Source organism: Erythrolamprus reginae, chromosome 2 (assembly GCF_031021105.1).
Source record: "Erythrolamprus reginae isolate rEryReg1 chromosome 2, rEryReg1.hap1, whole genome shotgun sequence".
Taxonomy (NCBI): domain Eukaryota; kingdom Metazoa; phylum Chordata; class Lepidosauria; order Squamata; family Dipsadidae; genus Erythrolamprus; species Erythrolamprus reginae.
The window spans coordinates 37,584,503-37,610,612 of record NC_091951.1 but is presented as its reverse complement, the minus strand read 5'-3'; the positions used below and the strand labels follow the sequence as shown (position 1 = coordinate 37,610,612).

The window sequence follows — 26,110 nt, the reverse complement described above, 5'->3', positions numbered from 1 at the left end:
AAAAATAATTAACCAGTTGCCTGAAAAATACTTGAGACAGTTGGTTCTTAAAGCTCTTTTATTGGTAAAGGCAGCACAAGTCTTTTTATAAGTGACTTCAAGTAAGAGCGCGACTGGAATAAACAGTGCCAGCGCGCTCCTATTATACTTTATTTTTCCCGCTAAAATCTGGCTGTCAAACTCTTAGCCAATCAGAACGCAGCAACCATTTTAACTATTTACATTTACCTCAGCGCATATTTAACATTGCCTTTCCAAAAGTTGTGGGTGCTCCATCACTAGTGGTTTTGAAGAAGAAATTGGACAGCTGTTTGTCTGGAATGGTATAGGGCTGTGATGGCGAACCTATGACACACCTGCCACAGGTGCCACGCAGAGCCATATCAGCAGGCATGCGAGACGTTGCCCTATGTCAGCTCCAGTGCACTGATTTTCGCCCTTTGGAAAGGCCGTTTTGCCTTCCAGGATCTTCAGAGAAGCTTCCCTATAGCCCCGGAGTGCAAAAAACCCACCCAACGGACAAACCAGAAGTTCAGAAAACGCACTTCCAGTTTGTACTCTTGGGGGAGGTGGGGTTCAGGGAAGCTTCCTGAACCCTGAAGTGCAAAAAAACAGACAAACCAGAAGTTTGGAAAATGCACTTCCTGTTTGCCTATTGTGCTGTTTTTTGCACTCTGGGGCTTCAGGAGGTTTCCCTGAACCTTCCAAAGTGCAAAAAACAGCACAACAGCAAACAGGAAGTGCATTTTTCCAAACTTCTGGTTTACCTGTTTTTTACGGCCCAGGCTTCAGTGAAGCCTGTGCGCATGCGCGAGGATGGGGGGGTGATTGTGAGCATGTGGGGGGGGGCAGTGTGCATGGGGGTGCCCATGCAATGGAGGCAGAAGGAAGGGGTGTGGGCACATACACGCATGCTAGCACAACCTCCTCTCCCCTATTTTGGCACTCAAACCAAAAAAAGGGTCGCCATCACTGACACTGCTTGGATGAGAGGTTGAACTAGAAGACCTCCAAAGTCCCTTCCAACCCTATTATTCTATGTTCATTTAACAGGAAGGAATAGAAACAGTTCTAATCTGAGAAACCTGTTCAGGCTCTCTTTGAATCGACCAACATGGCTTCCGTACAAGAAGTGTCCAGTTTCACCAAAGACCGACGGTGTACCGCTTGCCATTCCTCCGTTCAGAGGCCCCACATACTGGGGTGCGGCCACAGCTTCTGTGCTCCCTGCTTGAAGTCCTATATCTCCAAAGGGCAAAGTGAGGGACACTGCCTCAATTGCCGGCACCCCTTCTCTTTGTACAGCTTGGCCAAGAAGCCCCGGCTTCTGAAGGATGAAGGGACTCAGGTGGGTGGCACTAGAGGCTGGTACTTCTGTGAGGAACATGAGGAGCCTCTCAAGCTCTTCTGCATCCAGGATGAGGAGCTCATTTGTGTCATCTGCCGGGACTTGCCTCAGCACCGGGGACACAGATTCCTGCCCACTGAAAACGCGGTTCAGAGCTATCAGGTGAGAACTGGATCTGGGAAGAGAAAGAAGGTGTCCCCTGGTTGAACAACTCTCTCTGTGTATGTGTCTCCCTCCCTCCCTCCCTCTCTCTCTCTGTGAAATTTATTTGCCTTTTATCTCACCCTGGGGCTACTCGAGGCAGCTTATTTTGCAAGCCAAGATAAAATACAAGTAAAGTTCACATCCTATAAGAATCATAATAAGTATCATAATAAACAAGGACCCTGAAATGAAGCTTTTGAAGCTTCCCAAATACACTATTTAACAGTAAATATACCATATTTTTCTAAGTATAAGATGCACCGAGGTATAGTACACATTTTAGTTTTGGGGGAGGAAAACAAGGGGGAAAAATTCTGCCTCTGCCTGCCAGCAACTTGCCAAATAGCAAACAGTACAGATGATAAACACTGTTTGCTGTGTATTTCTGTACACGTGTGCCTGACCCATAGAAATAGAAAAGAATTGGAGAAATGTACATTATGGCAGTATATTAATGCCAGAAAGGTTTCTTAAATGTAATCATACTAACTCCTCCCAATTATTTAAATAGGCCTACTGCAAACATGACTAAGTCAGGATTTAACTCAGTTGCTTTATCTACACTTGGTGTATAAGATGCACCCACATTTTCACCCTATTTTGGGGGGTAAAAAGGTGCATCTCATACTCTGAAAAATATGGTGAGCTAGATTTCCGCATGAAGAAACACAATATTATATACTGAATCTGTATCTTACATATATGCAATTCATTTTCTACTTTCTAAAGATTTCACTATTTGATCAATGAACCACTAGGTGGCTGCAAAGGGCAATAGATTTGGGTCTGCTGCTGGCCTCTTCCGTCACCTGGATTTGTTTACCTAGAAACATAGAAGATTACGGCAGAAAAAGACCTCATGGTCCATCTAGTCTGCCCTTATACTATTTCCTGTATTTTATCTTAGGATGGATATATGTTTATCCCAGGCATGTTTAAATTCAGTTACTGTGGATTTACCAACCACATCTGCTGGAAGTTTGTTCCAAGGATCTACTACTCTTTCAGTAAAATAATATTTTCTCATGTTGCTTCTGATCTTTCCCCCAACTAACTTCAGATTGTGTCCGCTTGTTCTCATGTTCACTTTCCTATTAAAAACACTTCCCTCCTGAACTTTATATAACCCTTTAACATATTTAAAGTTTTGATCATGTCCCCCCCTTTTCCTTCTGTCCTCCAGACTCTACACGTTGAATTCATTAAGTCTTTCCTGCTACGTTTTATGCTTAAGACCTTCCACCATTCTTGTAGCCCGTCTTTGGACCTGTTCAATTTTATCAATATCTTTTTGTAGGTGAGGTCTCCAGAACTGAACACAGTATTCCAAATGTGGTCTCACCAGCACTCTATACAGCAGGATCACAATCTCCCTCTTCCTGCTTGTTATACCTCTAGGAGGTGTTATACCTCTAGGAGGTGTTGTACCACTGGGACAGAGTAAGGGTTGGCCTCCAGTGCCTTATTAAGTGTTGCCTTATAGTTGGCATCAGATTTTAGGGGAATTACAAGAGGAGTTTCTCATTTGGAATAGTCTATGGGTTCTAGTACCCCTTGGGTGATAGGTTTGCCCAGTTCTAAATCTGGGTGTCAACAGACTCAAACTCAACCCAGATAAGACGGAGTGGCTGTGGGTTTTGCCTCCCAAGGACAATTCCATCTGTCCTTCCATTACCCTGGGGGGGAATTATTGACCCCCTCGGAGAGGGTCCGCAATTTGGGCGTCCTCCTCGATCCACAGCTCACATTAGAGAACCATCTTTCAGCTGTGGCGAGGGGGGCGTTTGCCCAGGTTCGCCTATTGCACCAGTTGCGGCCCTATCTGGACCGGGACTCACTGCTCACAGTCACTCATGCCCTCATCACCTCGAGGTTCGACTACTGTAATGCTCTCTACATGGGGCTACCTTGGAAAAGTGTTCGGAAACTTCAGATCGTGCAGAATGCAGCTGCGAGAGCAGTCATGGGCTTACCTAGGTATGCCCATGTTTCAGCAACACTCCGCAGTCTACATTGGTTGCCGATCAATTTCCGGTCACAATTCCAAGTGTTGGTTATGACCTTTAAAGCCCTTCATGGCACTGGACCAGAATATCTCCGAGACCGCCTGCTGCCGCACGAATCCCAGCGACTGATTAGGTCCCACAGAGTGGGCCTTCTCCGGGTCCCGTCAACTAAACAATGTCGGTTGGCGGGCCCCAGGGGAAGAGCCTTCTCTGTGGCGGCCCCGACCCTCTGGAACCAACTCCCCCCGGAGATTAGAACTGCCCCTACTCTCCTTGCCTTTCGTAAGCTCCTTAAGACCCACCTTTGTCATCAGGCATGGGGGAACTGAGACATCTCCCCCGGGCATATACAATTCATGAATGGTATGTCTGTCTGTATGTTTGTTTAGAAAATGGGGTTTTTTAATTTTTTTTTTTTAAAAAAAATTTTAAATTGTAATTTAGATCTGTTGTAAATTGTTTCACTTTGTTGTGAGCCGCCCCGAGTCTGCGGAGAGGGGCGGCATACAAATCTAAATAATAAATAAATAAATAAATAAATAAATACATACATACATACATACATACATACATACATACATACATACATACATACATACATACCTTAGGCTGCTGAGCCAAGGGGGTTGTTAAATCGGAATAAATGGAAGGATACGTTTTGGTCCGATTCATTTTATTAAGAATCGGCCTGTGTAACAAAGTAACCAGTAGTAGTGATACAGTTAAAGTTTGCGGCAAAAGACAAGGCGCGTGGCGCGGTTTCAATATTTAAAGGGCTTTCTTGCTGTAGGCGCGGCTTTGACAGCCGTTTGGATTTTCCTGCCCGCTGTTCAGCCAATCAGCGGCCAGGTATGCAGATGAGCAGATTTAAACAGGTATTAGCATAACTTATTTTCATGAACTTATTTACATAGGTACATAACAGGGATGTGCCTAGGCTTCAACTGAGTAGGGGCCACCTGGGCATCCAAATTGAAAGGAATGGGGCTCCGTGTATATGGATGCCGGTGACAGCATGGCTTAGAGCAGAGATCCAATTGAGTCACAGAAAACAAAAAGAAGCAGGCCTTTAACAATGATAAGAGGTGATCTACTTTTGTGATCTTCTGACAAACAAAGTCAATGGGGAAGCCAAATTCACTTAACAACTGTGTTACTAATTTAACAACTGCAGTGATTCACTTAACAGCTGTAGCAAGAAAGATCATATAATGGGGGAAAATATTTAACAATTTTTTCACAGCAATATAAATTTTGGGCTCAATTGTGGTAATAAATTGAGGATTACCAGGAGAGAGAGGCAGGGAGGGAGGGAGAGGAAGGGAGGGAGGGGGAGGGAGGAGGAGAGAGGGAATGAGGGAGGAGAGAGGGAGGGGGGAAAAGAGATGGAGAAGGAGAGAGGGAGGTAGAGGAAGAGGGAGGGAGAGAGAGACTACAAAAATTCCATAAGGAAAAACAAAAAGATTAAATAAATGGAGCGGAACATCAAAATTAATATATTGCTAAGTAAACCTAGCATAGTATAAAACACTCTTTACTATCAAACTAAATGCTAATTAGGGCTGGTTGGGGGACAAGGGTCTGATGGATTTTAAGTGCTGCTGAGAGAACCTGGCTGGAGGTATAAAATTGGCCTGCGGTCAGTCAGTCAAATGCTGGCGTCCATTCTAAGTGAGATCTGAACTTTCTCTTCCTTTTTAGAACCAGCTGAAGGCATCTCTGGAGCCTCTTGAGGAAGGCCTCAGGCGGTTGAAAAGGAGCCAGATTCAGCAGCAGAAGAATATTATCGAATTAAAGGTGCAGCTGGGAAGTGGGGAGGGTTGGGACTTTCTGTTTAATGCTAAAGTGAGTGTATCTTCTCTCTCTTCATCCCATGGACTATTTACTGTTGAATATGCAATGACTAATATGTAAATAGTTTGGGATTTAAATACTGGATACTGATTGGTTGTTTGCTGAGTGGGAGAAGTGCATCTTCTCTCTCTTCACCCCAGCAGCTGTTTACTATTTAATTTAATATCAGGTGTTTCATTGTTAGCCTTTAATCCAGGCTCCTGCAATTCAGTCTAAGAAAAACTACCTGCTTGTTGGATTCACATTCAGACCAACCAACCAACCAACAAATAAATAAATATGTGTATGTGTATGTGTACGTATGCATAGAGAGAGAGAGAAAGATAACTTCTAAAACTATACATTCAACCTCACTTACTGCATTTGGAAAAACACAATTTTTTGCCACACATTTATTATTATTTTTGTTGTTGTTGTTGTTGTTTATTAGACTTGTATGCCCCACCCCTCTCCGGGGACTTGGGGCGGCTCACAACATACAATGCAAACAATACGTATATAAATCTAATAGTTAATAATATAAACCAAAAACCCATTAATTTAAAAAACAGTCAATTTACTCAATCACACCCACACACAACATTAATGGTCAGAGCAGGGGGGGGGCGCATATATTAGTTGCCCCACGCCTGGTGAAATAGATGGGTCTTAAGGCTTTTGAGGAAGACGAGGAGGATAGGTGCAGTACGAATCTCTGGAGGGAGATGATTCCAGAGGGCCGGGGCCACCAGAGAAGGTTCTTCTCCTAGGCCCCGCCAAACGACATTGTTTGGTTGACGGGACCTGGAGAAGGCCAACTCTGTGGGACCTGATAGGTCGCTGGGCTTTAATCATAACTTCTGTAGATTAGAACACTCTACATGCCTTCAGATGTTCTTCCCTAGCTTGTACATCACTGTTAGAGCCAGAAAATGCCATGGATTGGGTGAAATGTGGTGAAACTCACTTAACAACACTCTTGCTTAGCAACCAAAATTTTGGGTTCAATTGTGGTGATAAGTCAAGGACTATCTCTGCCTTCTTCTGCATGGCAGCCTTGTCCTAGTAAACTCCTTCTCCTTTCTGGCAATTTACCTCTCTGTTAGAGGCACCAAAATAATCCAGACAATGTAAGTTTTGTTGCTGCAGCACAGGCTTGAACTAGATGACCTCCGAGATATCTTCAAGCCCTAAATTGCTGTGTTGTTTCAAGATGTCTTCTGAAGCTATATCTATTGGCAGGGTTTGTGGTGCTTCCTTCCTCTTCCTCCTCTCTCCCTCCCTCCCTCCCTCTCTCCCTCTCCTCTCCCTTCATCTTTCTTTTCTTTCATTCCCTTTCATTCTCTTTGTCTCTTTCTTTCTCTTTCTTTGTCTCTCTTTCCTTATTTTTTAATTTATGTATTTTGTCTAATACATAATGATACACAATATCATAGTGCAGACCTGGGCAAAGTGCGGCCCGGGGGGCGGATGCGGCCCGCCCGCTGTCTGTGACCGGCCTGTGGAGGTAGGAAGGAAGGAAGGAAGGAAGGAAGGAAGGAAGGAAGGAAGGAAGGAAGGAAGGAGAAATGGAGGGAGGGAGGGAGGGAGGAGAAATGGAGGGAGGGAGGAAGAAAGGAGAAATTCTCTTTCCATGCCCTTTTGCAAAAGTCCAATAAATGCTCATTTTTTAATTGTTCATTGATTTCATTGGCCTTTCCAAGAAATTTAAAGCAAACCCCCCACCCCACCTCTCAGGGGGAAAATAGGGAGGAGGAGGAGGAAGAAAAGGAATCCAAAGCTACTTTCAGGCAAAGCCTCCACTATGTTTTCTCAACTGACAATGTAGGTCAGTTGAAGAGAGGCACCCGAAAGGAATATTTTGAAAGAGAAGTAAAGAACTGCCCAAAAACAGAAATAAAAGCCAGAGAAAATCAGAGACAGAAGCTTCTCTCCATCTGGAGAAGGAAGGAAGGAAGGAAGGAAGGAAGGAAGGAAGGAAGGAAGGAAGGAAGGAAGGAAGGAAGGAAGGAAGGGGTGGGCAATTAGATAGATTTTTTTTTAATTGGCCAAGTGTGATTGGACACACAAGGAATTTGTCTTGGTGCATATGCTCTCAGCGTACATAAAATAAAATATACATTTGTCAAGAATCATGTGGTACAACACTTAATGATTGTCATAGGGGTCAAATAAGCAATGAAGAAGCAATATTAATACAAATCTTAGGATATAAGGAACACGTTACAGTCATACAGTCAACATGGGAGGAAATGGGTGATAGGAATGATGAGAAAAACTAGTAGAATAGAAGTGCAGATTTAGTAGAAAGTCTGACAGTGTTGAGGAAATTATTTGTTTAGTAGAGTGATGGCGTTTGGAAAAAAACTGTTCTTGTGTCTAATTAATTTATAATTATAGTATAATAATAATAATAATAATAATAATAATAATAATAATAATAATAATAATAATAATAATTATTATTATTATTATTATTTATTGGATTTGTATGCCGCCCCTCTCCACAGACTCGGGGCGGCTAACAACAATAATAAACACAACATGTACAATCCAATAATTAAAAACAACTAAAAACCCCTATTATAAAACCAAACATACACACAATCATATCATGCTTAACTTGTAATGGCCTAGGGGGAAGGAATATCTCAACTCCCCCATGCCTGGCGGTATAAATGAGTCTTGAGTAGTTTAATATAATTAATATAATATGATATGATATGATATTTATAATTATAATATAATTAACTCAGTTCTACCCAATAATATACAGTATTGGGTAGAACTGAGCTAATTATATTAATCTGGCCCTCTAAAAGCATCCCAATTTCTCATGCGGCCCATGGCAAAATTAATTGCCCACCCCTATTATAGTGGATATACTCAAAGTGAAATATGTCAAGGAGAGGATAGAGAAGAAAATATAGGAATAAAAAAGTGTCGGTGCCAGTCTGTGGGCACTGCTATCTTTTTTTTTTTTAATCACCTTGTTTTCCCCCTGATTTTTTTTTATTTTAAATTTTCATCTGCGCATGTGCAGAATCTGAGTTTTTGGTACTGTGCATGCCATCGCCATCTTGTTTTGGCTTTTTTGGAGAGAGGTTGAATTTTTTCGGGGGGTTTTGCACTGCACTTTCTGCATGTCAACGAGGCACGGCCATGCGGCACAAGAGGAAGTGAACCGGCAGCGAGGGAAGTAGCACCCCAACCCTGGACAGAAGGGAATATTTGTAGCTCAGCATTGTGGTGGGGTCCTTGGTGACTTCTGAGCTTGGTTGTTGCAGATGTTTCTCTACTCAGTTACGTAACATCATCCCTTCTGGAAGGGAGTGGGATTTGCCATCTGTTTTAGCACTGATGATGTTACCTGGTTTGGTAATTTATTTATTTATTTTATTTATTTATTAGATTTGTATGCCGCCCCTCTCCGCAGACTCGGGGCGGTATACAAATGTAATGGATGAAATGTCTACAAGAAAAACAATCAAGCTCATAGAGCAGCAAGGATCCCAGAGAATTGTGTGTGTGTATATACATAAATGGAACTTTGTGTGCACATATGTACAACTGTTTCTATATGTGTGCTGTCAATACAGCACAGAGTCTACGGAGTCTAAGGAGAGGGGTGGCATACAAATCTAAATAATAATAATAATAATAATAATAATAATAATAATAATAATAATAATAATGGCATCGGACCAGAATATCTCCGAGACCGCCTCCTGCCGCACGAATCCCAGCGACCGATTAGGTCCCACAGAGTGGGCCTTCTCCGGGTCCCGTCAACTAAACAATGTCGGTTGGCGGGCCCCAGGGGAAGAGCCTTCTCTGTGGCGGCCCCGGCCCTCTGGAACCAACTCCCCCCGGAGATTAGAACTGCCCCTACTCTTCCTGCCTTCCGTAAACTCCTTAAAACCCACCTTTGCCGTCAGGCATGGGGGAACTGAAACATCTCCCCCTGGGCACATTTAATTTATGCATGGTATGTCTGTGTGTGTGACTGTTAGCATATGGGGTTTTTAAATATTTAAATATTTTAAATTTGTCTGATTGCTTATGATTTGTTTTTACATGTTGTGAGCCGCCCCGAGTCTTCGGAGAGGGGCGGCATACAAATCTAAGTAATAAATAAATAAATAAATAAATAAATAAATAATAAATAATCCACTGGAACTTGTGCCGGAACTACCATTTCCCAGTGGCAAAGAACTGGTGGGATCATAAGCCCGAAAAAGTGGTCGAAAATGAGCAAGCAAAACTACTGTGGGACTTCCGACTTCAGACTGACCGAATTCTGAAGCATAACACACCAGACATTGTGATCGTGGAGAAAAAGAAAATATGGATCATCGACATCGCAATCCCAGGAGACAGCAGAATTGAGGAGAAGCAGCTAGAGAAATTAGTGAAATACGAAGATCTAAAAATCGAGCTGCAACGACTCTGGCATAAGCCCGTGAAAGTGGTCCCAGTGGTACTTGGCACGCTGGGCGCAGTGCCAAAGGATCTCAGTGGACATTTGAAAACCATCGGAATTGACAAAATCTCCATCTGTCAATTGCAAAAGGCCACTTAATTGGGATCAGCAAACATAATTCGCCGCTACATCACGCAGTCCTAGGTGCTTGGGAAGCGCCCGACTGGTGATGAAATACGAAATCCAGCATAGTGATCTCGTTTGCTGTGTTGTACTGACATAATAATAATAATACATAATTGTAAAAAGGTAAAAAAATAATTTGCTGGTGTTGCTTAAGGAATCATTATAGTGGCATTGTTTGATTATGAGTCACCTAACAGTGACTCATGTAAGTTTAATAAATACATAAAATACCATATTTTTTGGAGTATAAGATGCACTCCCCCCCCCCCCGGTAAAAGGCTGAAAGTTTGGGTACATCTTAGAATGCGAATGTAGCTGTGCCCACCTGCCGGCCTCAACCCTTTGGCCTCTGTGTATCCTCTTCCTGACTGCAGACATTGCCACAGACCATGGCTTGTGTTTTCCGGCTCTGTGCTTCAAGTTTCAACCCTCCAAACACTCCGTTTGAGATCCTTTCAAGGCCGCCGGGATCTCCAAAGCACATCGCCGCCAATCACCATCTCTGTGCATCGTGTTTTCAGCCTCTGTGCATTGCGTTCTAGGCCTCCACACGTCCTGTTTTTGACCTCTGCTTTTGGGTGACAATCACCAGAAAATGTGAGGCATGGAGCCTAAAATGGCAACCTGGAACAGCTGCTGCCTTGTCTTATCGCTTCCACACTTCGCCTGCTTTACTCACAAGAGATTCCTCTGAAGATCAGCTGTTCTTTTGAAGCTGCTTGTCAACCCCAAGCGGAGTGAGCGCTCGCACGCTCACAACCAGCAAATTCTGTGCTGAAGCTGACCAGACGCTAGCCAGATGAATACCTGGTAGGCAGAAGCAGAATTTTTTCTCCCTATTTTCCTCCCCCAAAACTAAGGTGTGTCTTTTAAAAAAAATATATATATAATCTTTATTGAAGATAAATGGAGGAGGGGATAGAGAAAGCAAAAGGACTATGTAAATATTAGTACAAATTTATATAAATTTAGAGTATGCAGTTATAAAATAAAATACACACTTACATAAGGGAAGAGAATAAAGAGGAAAAGCTAAAGAGAGAGAAAGAAAAAGAGAGAAAAGGGGGAGAAAGAGAAAAGAAGAAAAATAAAAAATAAAAAAAGAAGAAATAAGTTCATCTATGAGTTGATCAAATATCATAAATAGTGTCAACTTATATGTTGACCCGATTACTCTACAGCTTTTAACATCTTTACTATCAATATAGATAAAAGTTTTCAGTTTCTAAACTTGGGTTAAGGTTTGAGTTTTGTGGTTTTGGATTTGTTCAACCTTTTATCAATGATTCATAATATTATTTTATAGGTTTGTGGGATAATTGTTTGGGTGAAGGGTAAAAATGGAAATATCCAGCCAGGTGTACCATTTATTCCATGCTTTGTAGAATTCTTTGTCCTGTAGTTCAAACTAAGGTGTGTCTTATACTCCGGACCTTCTTATACTCTGAAAAATATGGTGAAGTATCAAGTAATTATCACGTTTCTCCATGATGATTAATCCCTAAGCTGGTTTTTCAGATCTTCCAGTGGTACCCCCATTGCCACTATAACTATGTCCACCATCTTTATTTATTTATTTATTGTTAGAGTTGGAAGGGACCATGCGGGTCATCAAGTCCGACCCCCTGCCTAAGCAGGAACCCTATAGCATCCTAGCCAAATGGCAGTCCAATTTCCTCTTAAAAATGTCTAGAGTATTGGAGTTCACAATGTCCGCTGGTAGGTTGTTCCACTGGTTGATCGTTCTGACCATCATGAAGTTCTTCCTTATTTCCAGGTTGAATCTCTCCTTGGTCAGCTTCCAGCCGTTGTTCCTCGTTCGGCCCTCTGGTGCCCTGGAGAATAAAGTGATCCTCTCCTCTCTGTGGCAACCCCTCATATACAGTACTTGTAGACTGCTATCATGTCCACTCTGGCCCTCCTTTTCTCTAGGCTATCCATGCCCAGTTCCCGCAGTCTCTCTTCGTAAGTCTTGGTTTCTAGACCCCTGATCATTTTGGTTGCTCTTTTCTGCACCTTCTCCAGAGTTTCAATGTCTTTTTTGAAGTGTGGTAACCAGAACTGAACACAGTATTCCAGGTGTGGTCTGACCAGGGTGTAGTAGAGTGGCATTAAGACTTCCCTGGTCTTGGAGTGTATTCCCTTGTTGATGCATCTTAGGATTGTATTGGATTTTTTGGCTGCTGCTGCACATTGTTGGCTCCTGTTTAGTTGATTATCCACCAAGACTCCAAGATCTCTTTCGCCGTCGCTACTGTTGAGAGGGGTTTCTCCCAGGCTGTATGTGTGTCCAGGTTTTTTTTTACCTAGATGAAGGACTTTGCTCTTCTCGATGTTGAACATCATTTTTTTGGTGTGGGCCCACTGTGTTAGTCTGTCCAGGTCTTTCTGTAATTTGAGCCTGTCTTCAAGGGTGTTGGCTACCCCCGCCAGCTTGGTGTCGTCTGCAAATTTGATTAGTTGCCCTTCTATTCCCTTGTCCAGGACATTGATGAAAATGTTGAAGAACACAGGGCCCAGGACAGAATCCTGTGGTACCCCGCTGCCTACTTTCTTCCATGTGGATTTGGAACCATTGAGGACAACTCGTTGGGTGCAGTCGGTCAGCCAACTGTTAATCCATCTGCATGTGTTGTAATCTACCCCGCTTTTTTCTAATTTGTTGATTAGGAGATTGTGATCAACTTTATCGAAAGCTTTGCTGAAGTCTAAGTATATGAGGTCCACTATGTTGCGCTGGTCTACTGATTTGGTTACGGTGTTGAAAAAGGATATGTGATTGGTTTGGCATGATTTGTTTCTGACAAACCCATGTTGGCTGTTGGATATTATCCTGTTTGTTTCCAGGTAATGGCAAAGCTGTTTTTTTATTATTTTCTCCAGTATTTTTCCAGGTATTGAAGTCAGACTAAAAGGTCTGTAGTTGTCTGGATCCGTCTTTTTACCTTTTTTGTGGATGGAAACTACATCCGCTCGTTTCCAGTCATCTGGTAGGTCTCCAGTGGCCCAAGATTTTTGGTAGGTGAGGAGAAGAGGTTCCGCTATGGTGTCTGCCAGTTCTTTTAGGACTCTGGGGTGAAGTCTCTCAGGTCCCGGTGATTTGTACTCATTGAGCTCCCACAAGTAGTCCCTAATAGTAGCTTTATCTGCGTTGAGTTTGATTCCGGGGCTGTTTATTGCAGTTAAGTTGTAGCTTGGTTGGTTGGTTCCTTTATGTGTGAAGACTGGTGTAAAGTAGGCATTAAGCAGCTGTGCTTTATCTTTGTTGTCTGTGATTTCATTACCATCTTTATTTTTTAGTATAGTGACTGTTTCCTTGATTTTCTTCTTGTTGTATATGTGATGGAAGAAACTTTTTTTGTTGTCATTAACTTTCATTGTGAGGTATTGTTCGTGTTGAGCTTTTGCTGTTCTTATTTTTTGTTTGCAGGTTCTGGCTGTTTGCTGATATTCCACCTTGGTTATGAGTCCTTCTTTGCATTTATTGTATTTGGCTTTTTTTTCTTTTACGTTGTCTATGAGGTCCTTGTTTAGCCATGCTGGTTTCATTTTAGTTTTTCTGCATTTCTTTTTCATGGGGATTGAATTGTTTGGGGCCTCAATGATAGTGTTTTTTAGGGCTTCCCAGGCTTCCTGTGTGGATTTACTCTTTAGAAGTTCCTTCCAGGGTTTACTTTTCAGGTTCGCTCTGAGCTTGTTAAAGTCCGCTTTTCTGAAGTCTGGGACTGTAATGGAGTTGGGTGTTGCAGTTAGTGATTGCACAATGTTGAATTTTAGGATGATGTGGTCACTCTCACCTAGCGTCCCTTCTCCTTCTATTCCCTCTATCATTTCTTCCGTTTGTTAGAATTAGGTATAGAATTGCAGTCCCTCTGGTTGCTGTTTCCACTTTTTGAGTTAGAAAGTTGTGGTGGGTGAGGCTGGTGAGAAATCTGTCAGACTTTCCACTTGGTGCTGAGTTTGTTTTCCAGTTAATGTTGGGGTAGTTAAAGTCCCCCATTATTGTTGTGCTGTGCTTGTTGCATATTGCTGATAGTTGGGTTGTAAAGAGGTTATCCATTGTATCTGTTTGGTTTGGTGGCCTGTAGTATACTCCAATTGTAACATTGCCCTTTGCTTTTATTTTTCCTCATTTATTCTTTCTTTCCATCTTTCCTAGTATTAGAACCTCCTTCAGAAAGTTAGGATGTTTTGAGTCATTAGTGAGTTGATTTGTTGGATGGTCCATTTATTTATTTTTTCATGGCTATCGAAAGTATTCTCAGGAGTCTACCCCAAAACCAACACCACTGTTGACCAAATCACAATCTCTTGCTGTGCCCCATCTATGTATTTCCAGACCTACTCCGAGTCCTTGCCTGATCATATCACTGGAGAGTTCATGAAGATGCATAAGGTGCTGAATGACAGAGAGCTGAGTATAAAAGAGGCATTAAACAAAAAGAAAGAAAAGAACTTGGCTCAGATGGAAACCAAGTTAAAGGAACTGGACTGCAAGAAGGACTCACATTTGAAAACTCTGTGTCGTGTAAAGGCCGGCCTCGAATGCAAAGACCACATAAGTTTTTTCAAGGTAAGGAGGATTGTGGGGGTGTGGGGTTTTCTATGCAAGGAGAAAATTTCTGGGTACGTAGATTGCACCATACCATTGTCAGAAAAATATTTTGGAGTTCCAACTTGAGTTGTGATGGCACAAGAATAAATAAAAATGAGATTCAGACAGTTGTGAGTGAAGAAGAAATATTTATTCCTAAAAAACCCCCAAAATTTGCTTTTTAGGGAGAGCCTATATGGGATGTGGAAGTGTTTAGGTGCTGCGGTGCGTATGTGTGTCTCTGTATGTTTGTGAACATATAGTTCTGCTGGGAAACTTAATTTAATTATCACTATTTGTGTTTGCAGACCTTATCGTTTGATATGTGGATTAAGCCTAGGTAAATTTATTTTGGGGTTGAGGCAGTTTGCTAATTTAATTAACTTGGAGACGTTGATTCTCAGCTCATAGAAACATAGAAGACTGACGTCAGAAAAAGACCTCATGGTCCATCTAGTCTGCCCTTATACTATTTCCTGTATTTCATCTTACAATGGATATATGTTATTCCCAGGCATGTTTAAATTCAGTTACTGTGGATTTACCAACCACGTCTGCTGGAAGTTTGTTCCAAGGATCTACTACTCTTTCAGTGAAATAATATTTTCTCACATTGCTTTTGATCTTTCCCCCAACTAACTTCAGATTGTGCCCCCTTGTTCTTGTGTTCACTTTCCTATTAAAAACACTTCCCTCCTGGACCTTATTTAACCCTTTAATATATTTAAATGTTTCGATCATGTCCCCCCTTTTCCTTCTGTCCTCCAGACTATACAGATTGAGTTCATTAAGTCTTTCCTGATACATTTTATGCTTCAGACCTTCCACCATTCATGTAGCCCGTCTTTGGACCCGTTCAATTTTGTCAATATCTTTTTGTAGGTGAGGTCTCCAGAACTGAACACAGTATTCCATTGTGGATTCTGTTAATATTTTTAAAGGAAGATGGAAACAGTATAAAGAATAAAATATATTTCGATATAAAACTTCTCACATCATGATTTGTTCTATTAGAGTTTGTCATGACTGACAAAATCTCTGCTTTTTAAAATTCTTTGTAAGCCACCTGGAATCACTGAGAAGCAGTTGAGTGGCCAAATCAATTTTCTAAAACAAAATAAGTAGGACTGATTTCCTGTCCCAATTGCTAGATTCCATAGTGTTTGTTCATGTGATGGAAAGATTGATCAGTCCAGGATATGCGCTTTCATTACGCTGGGTTTTTAGTGGCATCTCAAGCACTTTGACTCTACAGTCCTCAATTTTTCTTTGTTCTTTATATATTGTGATAGTATTTCACCAAGAATTTTTTTTCTGCTAATAAACTAGGACATAATCTACTGAAAGCAGAATCTGCTATGCACCATTAAAATGCAGAATGTTTTGGCAGGAAAGTGGGTGATAACCCACAGAAATAATTATTTTGATTGTTATCTCAAGTTTTTCTTTCTTTCTTTCTTTTTTTTCGTCCTACTTTTCTTCTTCTTTTCCTTCCTTCCTTCTCTCTTTCCTTCCCTCCCACAGGAGGCAAAAGAGTTGCTAGGGAGGTAAGTAGTGTTTCTCTTTTCTTGCACCTCAAATTACAGCCAAAGTTAGAATCAAGATTTCCTTTGATAAGCAAGGTGCTTGTTAAATGTTGCCCCCAACCTAGTTTTGCCACTGTTGTTAAGTGAATCCCTGCAGTCATTAAGCGAATCCAGCTTCCCCTATTGACTTGGCTTGCTCAAAGCCAGCTTGGGAGATCGCAATCGGCCGTCACATGACTCTCCACACAATGCAGCAACTATTGTAAATGCAGATGGCTTGTCAAGCACCTCATTGTATGCATAATGGGCATGGCCAGCTCAACATCACTCGTATCAGGAGCACTTGTGGGTGTCAAGGAGGGGATCCAGTTTTGCTAGTAGTACTACTAGCATCCTACAGCCACCTGCCAGCGAAAAGGGCTACTGCGCACGGCCCTCTCGAGCTCCGTTTTTGCTGTCAGAGGTACCGCGAGCCAGTCCTTTACTGTTTCCAGGGTGGCCCCACAGACTAAATCTAAACATCCTTTGGGCTGGATCTGGCCTGCAGGTCTTGAGTTTGACACCTCTGATACTGGTTACACTAGTTTGCCTCCTCACTTAGGAATGACTTCCTCTTTCACCTTTCAGAAGCCATTGGATTTGCCAAGGTGAGTACAGTGGTACCTCGTGATACGAACCCCTCGCCATACGAACAATCCGAGATACGAACTCGGGGTTCGGAAATTTTTTGCCTCTTCTTCCAAACTTTTTCCGTCTTATGAACCCGAGTCCATCTTACGAACTTGGCATCCTCCCGAACCCGAAAGCCAAACCCGAACTTTGCCGAACTTCCGGGTTCGGCGTTCGGGAGGCCGCCGAGAAGCCCTGCCGCCCGGCTGTCGCTTTTTGAAACAGCCGGGGGACTTCTCGGTGTCCTCCCGAACCCGAACGCCAAACCTGAACTTTTGCTGAACTTCTGGGTTCGGTGTTCGGGAGGCTGCCGAGAAGCCCCCCTGCTGTTTCAAAAGATGACAGCCGGACGGCGGGGCTTTTCAGCGGCCTCCCGAACGCCAAATCCGGAAGTTCGGCAAAGTTCGGGTTTGGCTTTCGGGTTCGGGAGGATGCCGAGAAGCCCCCCGGCTGTTTCAAAAGGTGACAGCCGGGCGGTGGGGCTTCTCGGCGGCCACCCGAACCCGAACTTTTGCCGAACATCCGGGTTCGGCATTGGGAGAACGCTGAGAAGCACACGGCTGTTTCAAAAGGTGACAGCCAGGCAGCAGGGGTTTTTTGCGTTTTTTTTCTTTCACGCATTAATTCATTTTACATTGTTTCCTATGGGAAACAATGTTTCGTCTTACGAACTTTTTGCCTTACAAATCTCCTCCGGGAACCAATTAAGTTCGTAAGATGAGGTATTACCGTAGTTGAAGCCCCTTTATGGAAGTGAAGATGTTACTTGTTTACTTCCATATCTATTCCTGCTCATATCTAATTCTGCTCCTGTCAACAGTGGAATCCCTCAAGGCAGTGTCTTAGGGCCAACTCTCTTCATACTCTACATAAATGATCTTTGTGACCACATTACAAGTGACTGTGTTCGCTTTGCTCTTTAACACAAGGACTCTGAAACTGCTCAGTTTCCAGCTCGAACAACAGTGCTGGGAGTCCAGCTATCGAACCAACAGACTCTGAAAAAACCCACTTCACAGCTGAGCCATCCAACAATTATTACTGGTGGCCAAAGCACTGAGACATCCCTCACTGGGACTTGAACTTGCAACCTTTGCCTTGTAAGGCAGAGAATTAACCTCTAGGCTACAGTATCCAATCCCTTCAGCTCTGTACCAGGGAAGGGTTACATGTTTTGTGTTGAATCACCCTGGTGTATTGAAGGAACATCACAGCTCCTTTTTTGCTTCTCGGCCCAACCAACATGTATGTATGTATGTATGTATGTATGTATGTATGTATGTATGTATTTTTCTGTGATGCTCCTTCAATACACCAGGGTGATTCAACAGAAAAAAACCATATAACCCTTCCCTGGAACAAAGCTGAAGGGATTAGATAATGTAGCCTAGAGGTTAATTCTCTGCCTTACAAGGCAAAGCCTGCAAGTTCAAATCTCAGTGACGAGGGTATGGCTAGCTGATGAGGCCAGAATAAGGCTGAAATAGATATATCCTAGTCTCCCTTAATTTTCAAATTCAGCAAAAACATGTCACGTACACACACACACACACACACACCCCTAAACTGGCTGATCCTAGTGATTCTCTTCTCCTACAGCCTCCCTAAGAAACAAGGAGCTCCACAGAAACCCAAACTAAAGGCTAAACTGGTAAGAGAAGATAGGCTGGGGGCCAGCCGTGAAGACACAAATGAGTGTGAAAATGAAACTGATGAAGACATTGATGAGGAGGAAGAAGAGGAAGAGGAGGAGGAAGAAGAGACAGCAGAGGAGGCGGAGGAGGAGGAAGATGGAGTGGTGGCTGCAGACTTGAACCTGTGTGAGTTCAAAGGACCTCTTCAATTCTACGCCTGGAAGGAGCTCCAGGGTACAATAGAACCAGGTGAGTTGATGTTTTAGACCAAATGTATTGGTTATTAGTTTACTACTTATGTATGTCCATTTTATTGGTATGGAGCCACCGTGTTCTTTGATGGCCTGCTTTCCATTTACCACTAACACTTCCAAATATAATTGCTTAATTGCTGTAATTACCCTATTATATATAATTACCATGTTTTCCAAAAAATAAGACCCTGATTCATATTTTTTGAACCCTGAAATAAGCACTTAGCCTTATTGCCATGCACTCAAAAGCCCGATTGGGACGTCTTATTTTGGGGGGAAATGGGGTTTGAGCTAAGAGAGAGAGGAAGCTTCAGACATATTGAGGATGGCAGTAGCTTTATTAACAGCTGGCTAATATTACTTTCATTTGTGTCTTATTGTTTTCTGAGCCACTTTATACTCCTGCAGCAGTCAGCTGCACAGGTTTGCTCTTGTTCATTTCTGAATTCTTTCCATCTTTCCTCTCCAGTCCCTGCAAGCATCACTTTGGACTGTAACTCGGCTCATCCCAGCTTGGTCCTTGTGGAAGAAGGCACCGGTGTCAAGTTCAGTACCAAAGAACGGTTCCAGCAAGAAAATCTGAACAGTCCCAACTGTAGCCCATATGTGATGGGACAGACGGGCATTACCGCTGGCCGTTTTTACTGGGAGGTTGATGTTGGGGAGAGCACAAATTGGATAGTGGGGATGGCCAAAAGTTCTGCGAAGGGCAAGAGGCAGTTGAACTTTTCTCCCAAGGAAGGGGTGTGGGCTATTGAGCTGAAGGCGGGAAAGTACCAAGCTCTGAGTGAGCCCCGTACGCCCCTCTCGGTCTGTGGGCAGATAGAAAAAGTTGGGGTCTACCTGGACTTTGAAGGTGGGCAGCTCTCCTTTTACAACAGCAGCAGCAGGACCCACCTCTACACCTTCCAAGCGAATTTCCAGGCTGTACGTATCAATCATGCTTCCATGCTGCCCATTCTCGCCACCAAATGCAGCCACCCCCTCTTGGTGAGGGGCCTGAAGCTTTGAGATCTTAGCTCAGGGAGTAGCGTTGCAGAGAACAGCCTGTTGAAAGTTGAAAACATTGAGGGGCGTTAGGATGGCTGTGAAGGAAAACTCCATTGTGTATAAAATGGTTTAAGTTTTGTTTTAACAAGATAAGTGTCTGCTGTTTAAATTCTGTTTTAACAAAATAAGTGTTTCTTGTTTAAGTTTTGTTTTAAGAAGATCAGTGTCTGCTGTTGAAATTCTGTTTTAAGAAGATAAGTGTTTGCTAATAATCGTCTGTTGCTCTTGCAGAAGAGACTGTTACCCAATTCGTATCTGTTTAGGGCATATGATAAGCCATATAAAGTACTATTCATCTTTAGGAGAAAGGAAACGGGATGTAGACCATATTTCGGCAGGATCTTTGTGATAGGTTGTAACCCGCCATGCTAGATTAGCTAGCGTAGGATTGGGAGGTCTTGTAATAGGTATATTAACCCACTTTTTAGCTTCCGTCTGCGAAGAGCACCATGCTTTGCAAATCATTTTTGGTATACCCAGAAAGAATAAATATTTCTGTTATCTTGTCCAGACATTTTGTGTGAACTTCTTCATCAAATTTCAGTGCACCGCTGTTTTAAGAAAGTCTATTCTATGCCATCTTTGCAAGCAATTGCTCCAAGATTTGAAACTGGTTTGACCTGAATATGGTGGTTCGTGATGGCATGTTCTAGGTGCAGAGAGTGCTGTAAGCGTAGCTTTCAAGTTGGCCTTCTATTTCCTACTGAACTGAATGAAGGGGCCGCGGCATTAGAAAGTTTGAGAATCACTGCTATAGGGCATTGCACAACAAAACACAAGGACTATTGTCATCCCCCCCCCATGACACCATTGTGCTAATCAATTATTATTATTATTATTATTATTATTATTATTATTATTATTATTATTATTATTAAACAACTAATTCCCACAACACTGTCTTATGCTCTGGGATGTGAAACTTATGCCTTGGGCTATATTACTAATATCCTTCTCATCTTTCCTATTTCTTATTCCTTTAACATGTTATTACTATAGCTTTGTTCTTGTTTGTATCTCATAGTTTATATTGTATGTTTTTATTTCGTATGCTATTATGATTTATGTCGCTTGCTTATTTAATATCTATGATGATCACTGCTGTATGCATGATTTATGAAGATTGTATTTTTTATTATAATCTTGATCTATCAAGATTGTGTGTACACTGGGATCTTATGCACTGTGGACAATTTCCTTGTGTGTCTAATCTCATTTGGTCAAATAAAGAATTCAATTCTATTCCATTCCATTCCTACTCTATCCTGTTCATTATGTATAATTATGTATACGTGTTCTAGAAAATTGAAGTCATTCTTGGTATAGACTGAAAGATTAGGACAAATGGAAAAAATATGGGGTGGGATGGAAAGGAACATAGAATTCCTACCAAGCTAATAACTGTTGTGAGTGATCCTTGTCCACCTAGGGTCATGACCGATTCTGAAGATGATGAACCGGGCCTCACAGGATATCTTTGGCCAGGGGGGCTGTCAAGGGGGCTGAGAATGAGACAGATAGTGACTGGGGAGAGATAGAGGGGGGTGATGTTACAATGGGAGATTGGTCCCTGTCAGATAGTTAGGAAGATTTATTAGGAGAAGATACGTGGATGGCTAAAAGGCGAGAGGAGATCCAGAGTAAAAGGTATTAATCCACAGCCTTAGCTCTTTGAGGTGTGATGTCACTTCCAGGCTGCATAAAGAAGGGTGTCTGGGAAAGGGGTGTGTGGACTCACAACATTGTCACATAGAACAGCCAAGAAACTGTGCTGCCCCTGAAAAAAAAATGCTAAAATCATGGGCTTTTTCTCCCAGAAATGTTCTGAACTGCATCCCTGTGCTCATAAAAAGTTGTCAGTGAGCCTCTGATCTTGCTTTGATTTATAGCAATGTGTGTTATCTAGGAATTTAGAACTAATGGATTTTGGTGCGCTTCCCAACCTCCGAGTCAAGAATTATTTCTGAAAAAGAACGGTGTTTTGCTTCAAGCTCCTTTGACTTTCTATTGCATTTTATATCTACTCTATTTGTGTGAAAAAAATAAAGAGTGATCTTTATTTCAAAGAAGTGATTTTTCCAGACATGGAAAATTACCGGAAACCCGAGAGTAGAACAATAATATCCTGCTGATTTTATTGCCTGACTGTAGCTGGTCCAGGCTGAGGCCCTGTTCAACCTTGGTCCGTCCCAGCAAATCACTGAAGGCAAAGCCAACCAACCTTCACTCCCAGTCCCATTAATCTCGCCTGCAAGATGGAAGCTAAAAAGATTGTGCAGGGAGGTTGGAAGAGGTGGAACACTATGAAGTGTTTGAAGAACTTGTCCGGGGGTCTTCAACTTGGCCACTGTTAAGACTTGTGGGCTTCAGTTCCCAGAATTCCCCATACAACATGGCGGAGCTGGAGGGCAATCCACAGGGTGGCAGCCACATGGGAGGCTAAGGGAATTAATAAATAATAATAATAATAATAATAATAATAATAATAATAATAATTTATTAGATTTGTATGCCGCCCCTTTCCGAAGATCAGCGGAGCCAAGGGACCTACAGCTAAGCAGCAGAGCCAAGAGCGGGACAACTAATCAATGGATCTGGAGGATGTTCAGCCGAGTGGCAGCTGGATTGGCAGGTGGCAAAGGCAAAACAAGCAAATAGTATGAGAAAGCCAGATGTCTGAGCGGTGCCAAAGAGGCCAGCAGTTAACAGAGGATGGGACTAAGACAGTGGGGGAGCTCAAGTGCTTGGGCGCATAGGAGACTTGGACACTAGCACCCCCAGCAGGGGAATTCTGGGAATTGAAGTCCACAAATCTTTACTATTGCCAAAGATGAAGAACTCTGGACCAGACAATGGTTAGGTGTGGCTTAACCAAGCAATGAATCCTCCAGTTCTGAGGCCCGGGGGGTGGGGGCATGTTTGTAAACTGCATTCACACAAAAGGCTATAGGCTTAAACTCTTGGGAGCTGAAGGTAAAAAGTACGCCTGCAGCTGAAGCTCTTGGGGTTTTTTCCCCTTACAGTAAATGTAACTCTGGATCCAAAGACAGCCCAGGCAAAGGCAAAATAAGCAAAATAGTATGAGAAGGCCAGAGGCCTGAGGGGTGCCAAAGAGGCCAGCAGTTAACAGAGGATGGGGCTAAGACATTGGGAGAGGTCAAGTGTTTGTCTTTCCTTTATCTCATATATCATATATATTTTCTTCCTTTCATATATCTCCTCTATTTTTATATTTTTCTTTATACAGTGAACCCTCGATCATCGCGAGGGTTCCGTTCCAGGACCCCAAGCGATGATCGATTTTTCGCGAAGTAGCGGTGCGGAAGTAAAAACACCATCTGCGCGTGCGCAGATGGTGTTTTTACTTCCACTGCCGCCCGCCCTTCGCCCGCCCACCCCGTTGCTCGCGCCTGGGGTGCGCGCGCGCTTGGGGACACCCTAGCTCCGCTTCCCAGCGGAGTTGGGGTGTCCCCAAGCTCGCGCGCGCCGCCCGCCCGCCCACGCTGTTGCCGGCTCCGCTTCCCAGCTGGGAAGCGGAGTTGGGGTGTCCCCAAGCGCGCGCGCACCGCCCGCCCGCCCACGCTGTTGCCGGCTTTGCTTCCCAGCTGGGAAGCGGAGTTGGGGTGTCCCCAAGCTCGCGCGCGCCGCCCGCCCGCCCACGCTGTTGCTGGCTCCGCTTCCCAGCTGGGAAGCGGAGGTAGGGTGTCCCCAAGCGCGCGCGCTTTCCCCAGCAAGAGTTGGGGTGTCCCCAAGCTCGCGCCCGCCGCCCACGCTGTTGCCGGCTCCGCTTCCCAGCTGGGAAGCAGAGCTGGGGTTTCCGCGCGCGTGCCGCCCGCCAGCCCACGCCACCGCTGGGGTCTTACCGGGGCAAGAGGGGGAAGACGCAGGAAAGCCTCTGCCCGGCGGGGAAACTCCACCATCTACGCATGCGTGGAAGGGCACGCATGCGCAGATGGTGGAGTTTACTTCCGGGTTGAAAACTAGCGATATAGCCCTTTCGCGATGCTCGAGGACGCGAAACTCGAGGGTTCACTGTATATATTACCTCATGTCTATTCTCTTCTCTATGTATTGTGTATTGGACAAAATAAAATAAAATAATAAAATAAAATAATAAAATGAAATGAAATGAAATGAAATGAAATAAAATAAATAAAATAAAAATAGAGGAGACCTGGACACTAGCACTCCCATCACAGGAGTTCTGGGAATTGAAGTCCACAAATCTTACAGTTGCCAAAGTTGGAGAACGCCGGACCAGGTATTTCTTTTTTTCTTTGGATTTATATGCCACCCCATTCCCAAAGGGTGGCTGAGAACCAAATACAATGATATTGATACCCCTTAAGTATAAATTATACAACCCCCTAAAAATAGTACAGTATAAAAAATGGCACGAAACCATTTTAAACCCACAATTTACACTCACACCAGCCAAAAAAACACACCTATCGTATGGTATACCATACTATACGTAATGCTTAGGTCAATGATGGTGAACCTTTTTGGCTCGGGGGCCAAAAGGCCGCGCGTGTTTGCCCACACCCATAATGCAATGCTCTCCCTCATGCATTTGTTCATATACCTCTCTCATGCTGCCCCCTCTGCGCATGTGCGCAGGCTTCACTGAAGCTTCTAGAATTTTGGTAGGCCCGTTGGGCCTGTTTTTCACCATTCGCAGGCTCCGGGGGATTTCCTGAAGCCTGGGGAGGGTGAAAAACGGCCTCCCCAGCCCTCTGGAAGGCCGAAAATCAGCTGGCCTGCACTGGAGCTGACATAAGGCAATGCCTCGCATGGCTTAGAGATGGCTCCAGGCGCCACCTGTGGTACACATGCTATAGATTTGCCATCACTGGCTTAGGTGAAGGCAAACCATAGAGTCTCAGTGGTGCAGTGGTTAGAGTGCAGTACTGCAAGGTGCTTCTAATGATCACCGGCTGCCAGCAGATTGGGAGATGGAATCTCAGTTGGCTCAAGGTTGACTCAGCCTTCCATCCTTCCAAGGTCGGTAAAATGAGGACCCAGATTATTGGGGGCAATATGCTTACTCTCTGTAAAGTGCTTAGAGAGGGCTGTAAAGCATTGTGGACTGGTATATAAGTCTAAGTGCTATTGCTATTTCAGAAGCTCAGTGAGAGATGGAGCTGGAGTTTGGGATGCTGCCAACTGCTCAAAGACCCCCTAACCTGTGTAAGAAGTAGTAACGCACCACCCCTGCCCAGAGAATGAAATATTTTGGGGAATATCAAAAGAGGCAGAATATTATATTTCCCCAAAGGAGAAATGGAGAAAGATACTCTTAAAGGTAGAAAGCAGCCCCAGTTTTCTGCCAATTAGGTCCCACAGAGCTGGCCTTCTCCTGGTCCCATCAACTAAACAATTGTCTGGCAGGGCCTAGGGGAAGAGCCTTCTCTGTGGTGGCCCCGGCCCTCTGGAATCAATTCCACCCAGGAGATTTGAACTGCCCCCACCCTTCCTGCCTTCCACAAGACCCTGAAGACCTATTTATGTCACCAGGCGTGGGGCAATTAATGTATCTCCTTTTCTGACCGTTAAGAGTTATTTGTGGTTATGACTGTACAGTACTGATTGTTTTTTAATATAGTGGGTTTTAGTTATAGTTTTAACCATTAGATTTGTATTGCATTGTTTTCTTACTGTTTATTATTATTATTTATTATTATTATTATTATTATTATTATTATTATTATTATTATTATTATTATTATTATTATTATAGCATAACAGCCCTCAGTAGAAGCCTGAAGGGAGATAATTATTTTGTAGTGGTTCGGGAAGACTGGGGCAAAACGCCTTCAGCTCTAGTTAATGGGATTAAGAATATGCATCCCCCCCCAAAAAATTCTAAAGACAGGACGTGATAACAGGATTAACCCACCACCCTTTTCAGTGTTTCCCAACCTTGGCAACTTGAAGATATTTGGACTTCAACTCCCAGAATTCCCCAGCCAAATATCTTCAAGTTGCCAAGGTTGGGAAACACTCCTTTAAATAGCAAAAGGTACAAATGCTTCTTCGTTACACAATCCCAAGAACAATTCAAACTTCGGAGTCACGGAAATTTCCACTCCTTCAACCAATTTGTCAGCTGTCCCAGAACTACCCTGTGGAGTATAAGACATACCTTTTCACTCCCCAAAACAGGGTGAAAACATGGTTTCATATATAGAAATATAGAAGATGGACGGCAAAAAACAACCTCATGATCCATCTAGTCTGCCCTTATACTATTTCTTGTATTTTATCTTAGGATGGATATATATTTATCCCAGACCTGTTTAAATTCAGTTACTGTGGATATACCGACCACATCTGCTAGAAATTTGTTCCAAGCATCTACTACTCTTTCAGTAAAATAATAT

At 43.2% G+C, this 26,110-nt stretch overlaps 2 protein-coding genes across 2 annotated transcripts in view; both read left to right on the top strand.

Moving 5' to 3' along the window:
* LOC139160198 (zinc-binding protein A33-like) overlaps window positions 1-26,110 on the top strand; it is a 69,896-nt gene that overhangs the window by 14,685 nt on the left and 29,101 nt on the right. The window lies entirely within an intron of this gene.
* LOC139160200 (nuclear factor 7, ovary-like) lies at window positions 1,115-20,648 on the top strand. Its single transcript, XM_070737830.1, has 6 exons — window positions 1,115-1,510; window positions 5,260-5,355; window positions 14,340-14,573; window positions 16,119-16,141; window positions 18,389-18,672; window positions 19,147-20,648. The coding sequence occupies exons 1-6, from the start codon at window positions 1,115-1,117 to the stop codon at window positions 19,686-19,688; spliced, it is 1,575 nt and encodes a 524-aa protein (XP_070593931.1). The 3' UTR covers window positions 19,689-20,648.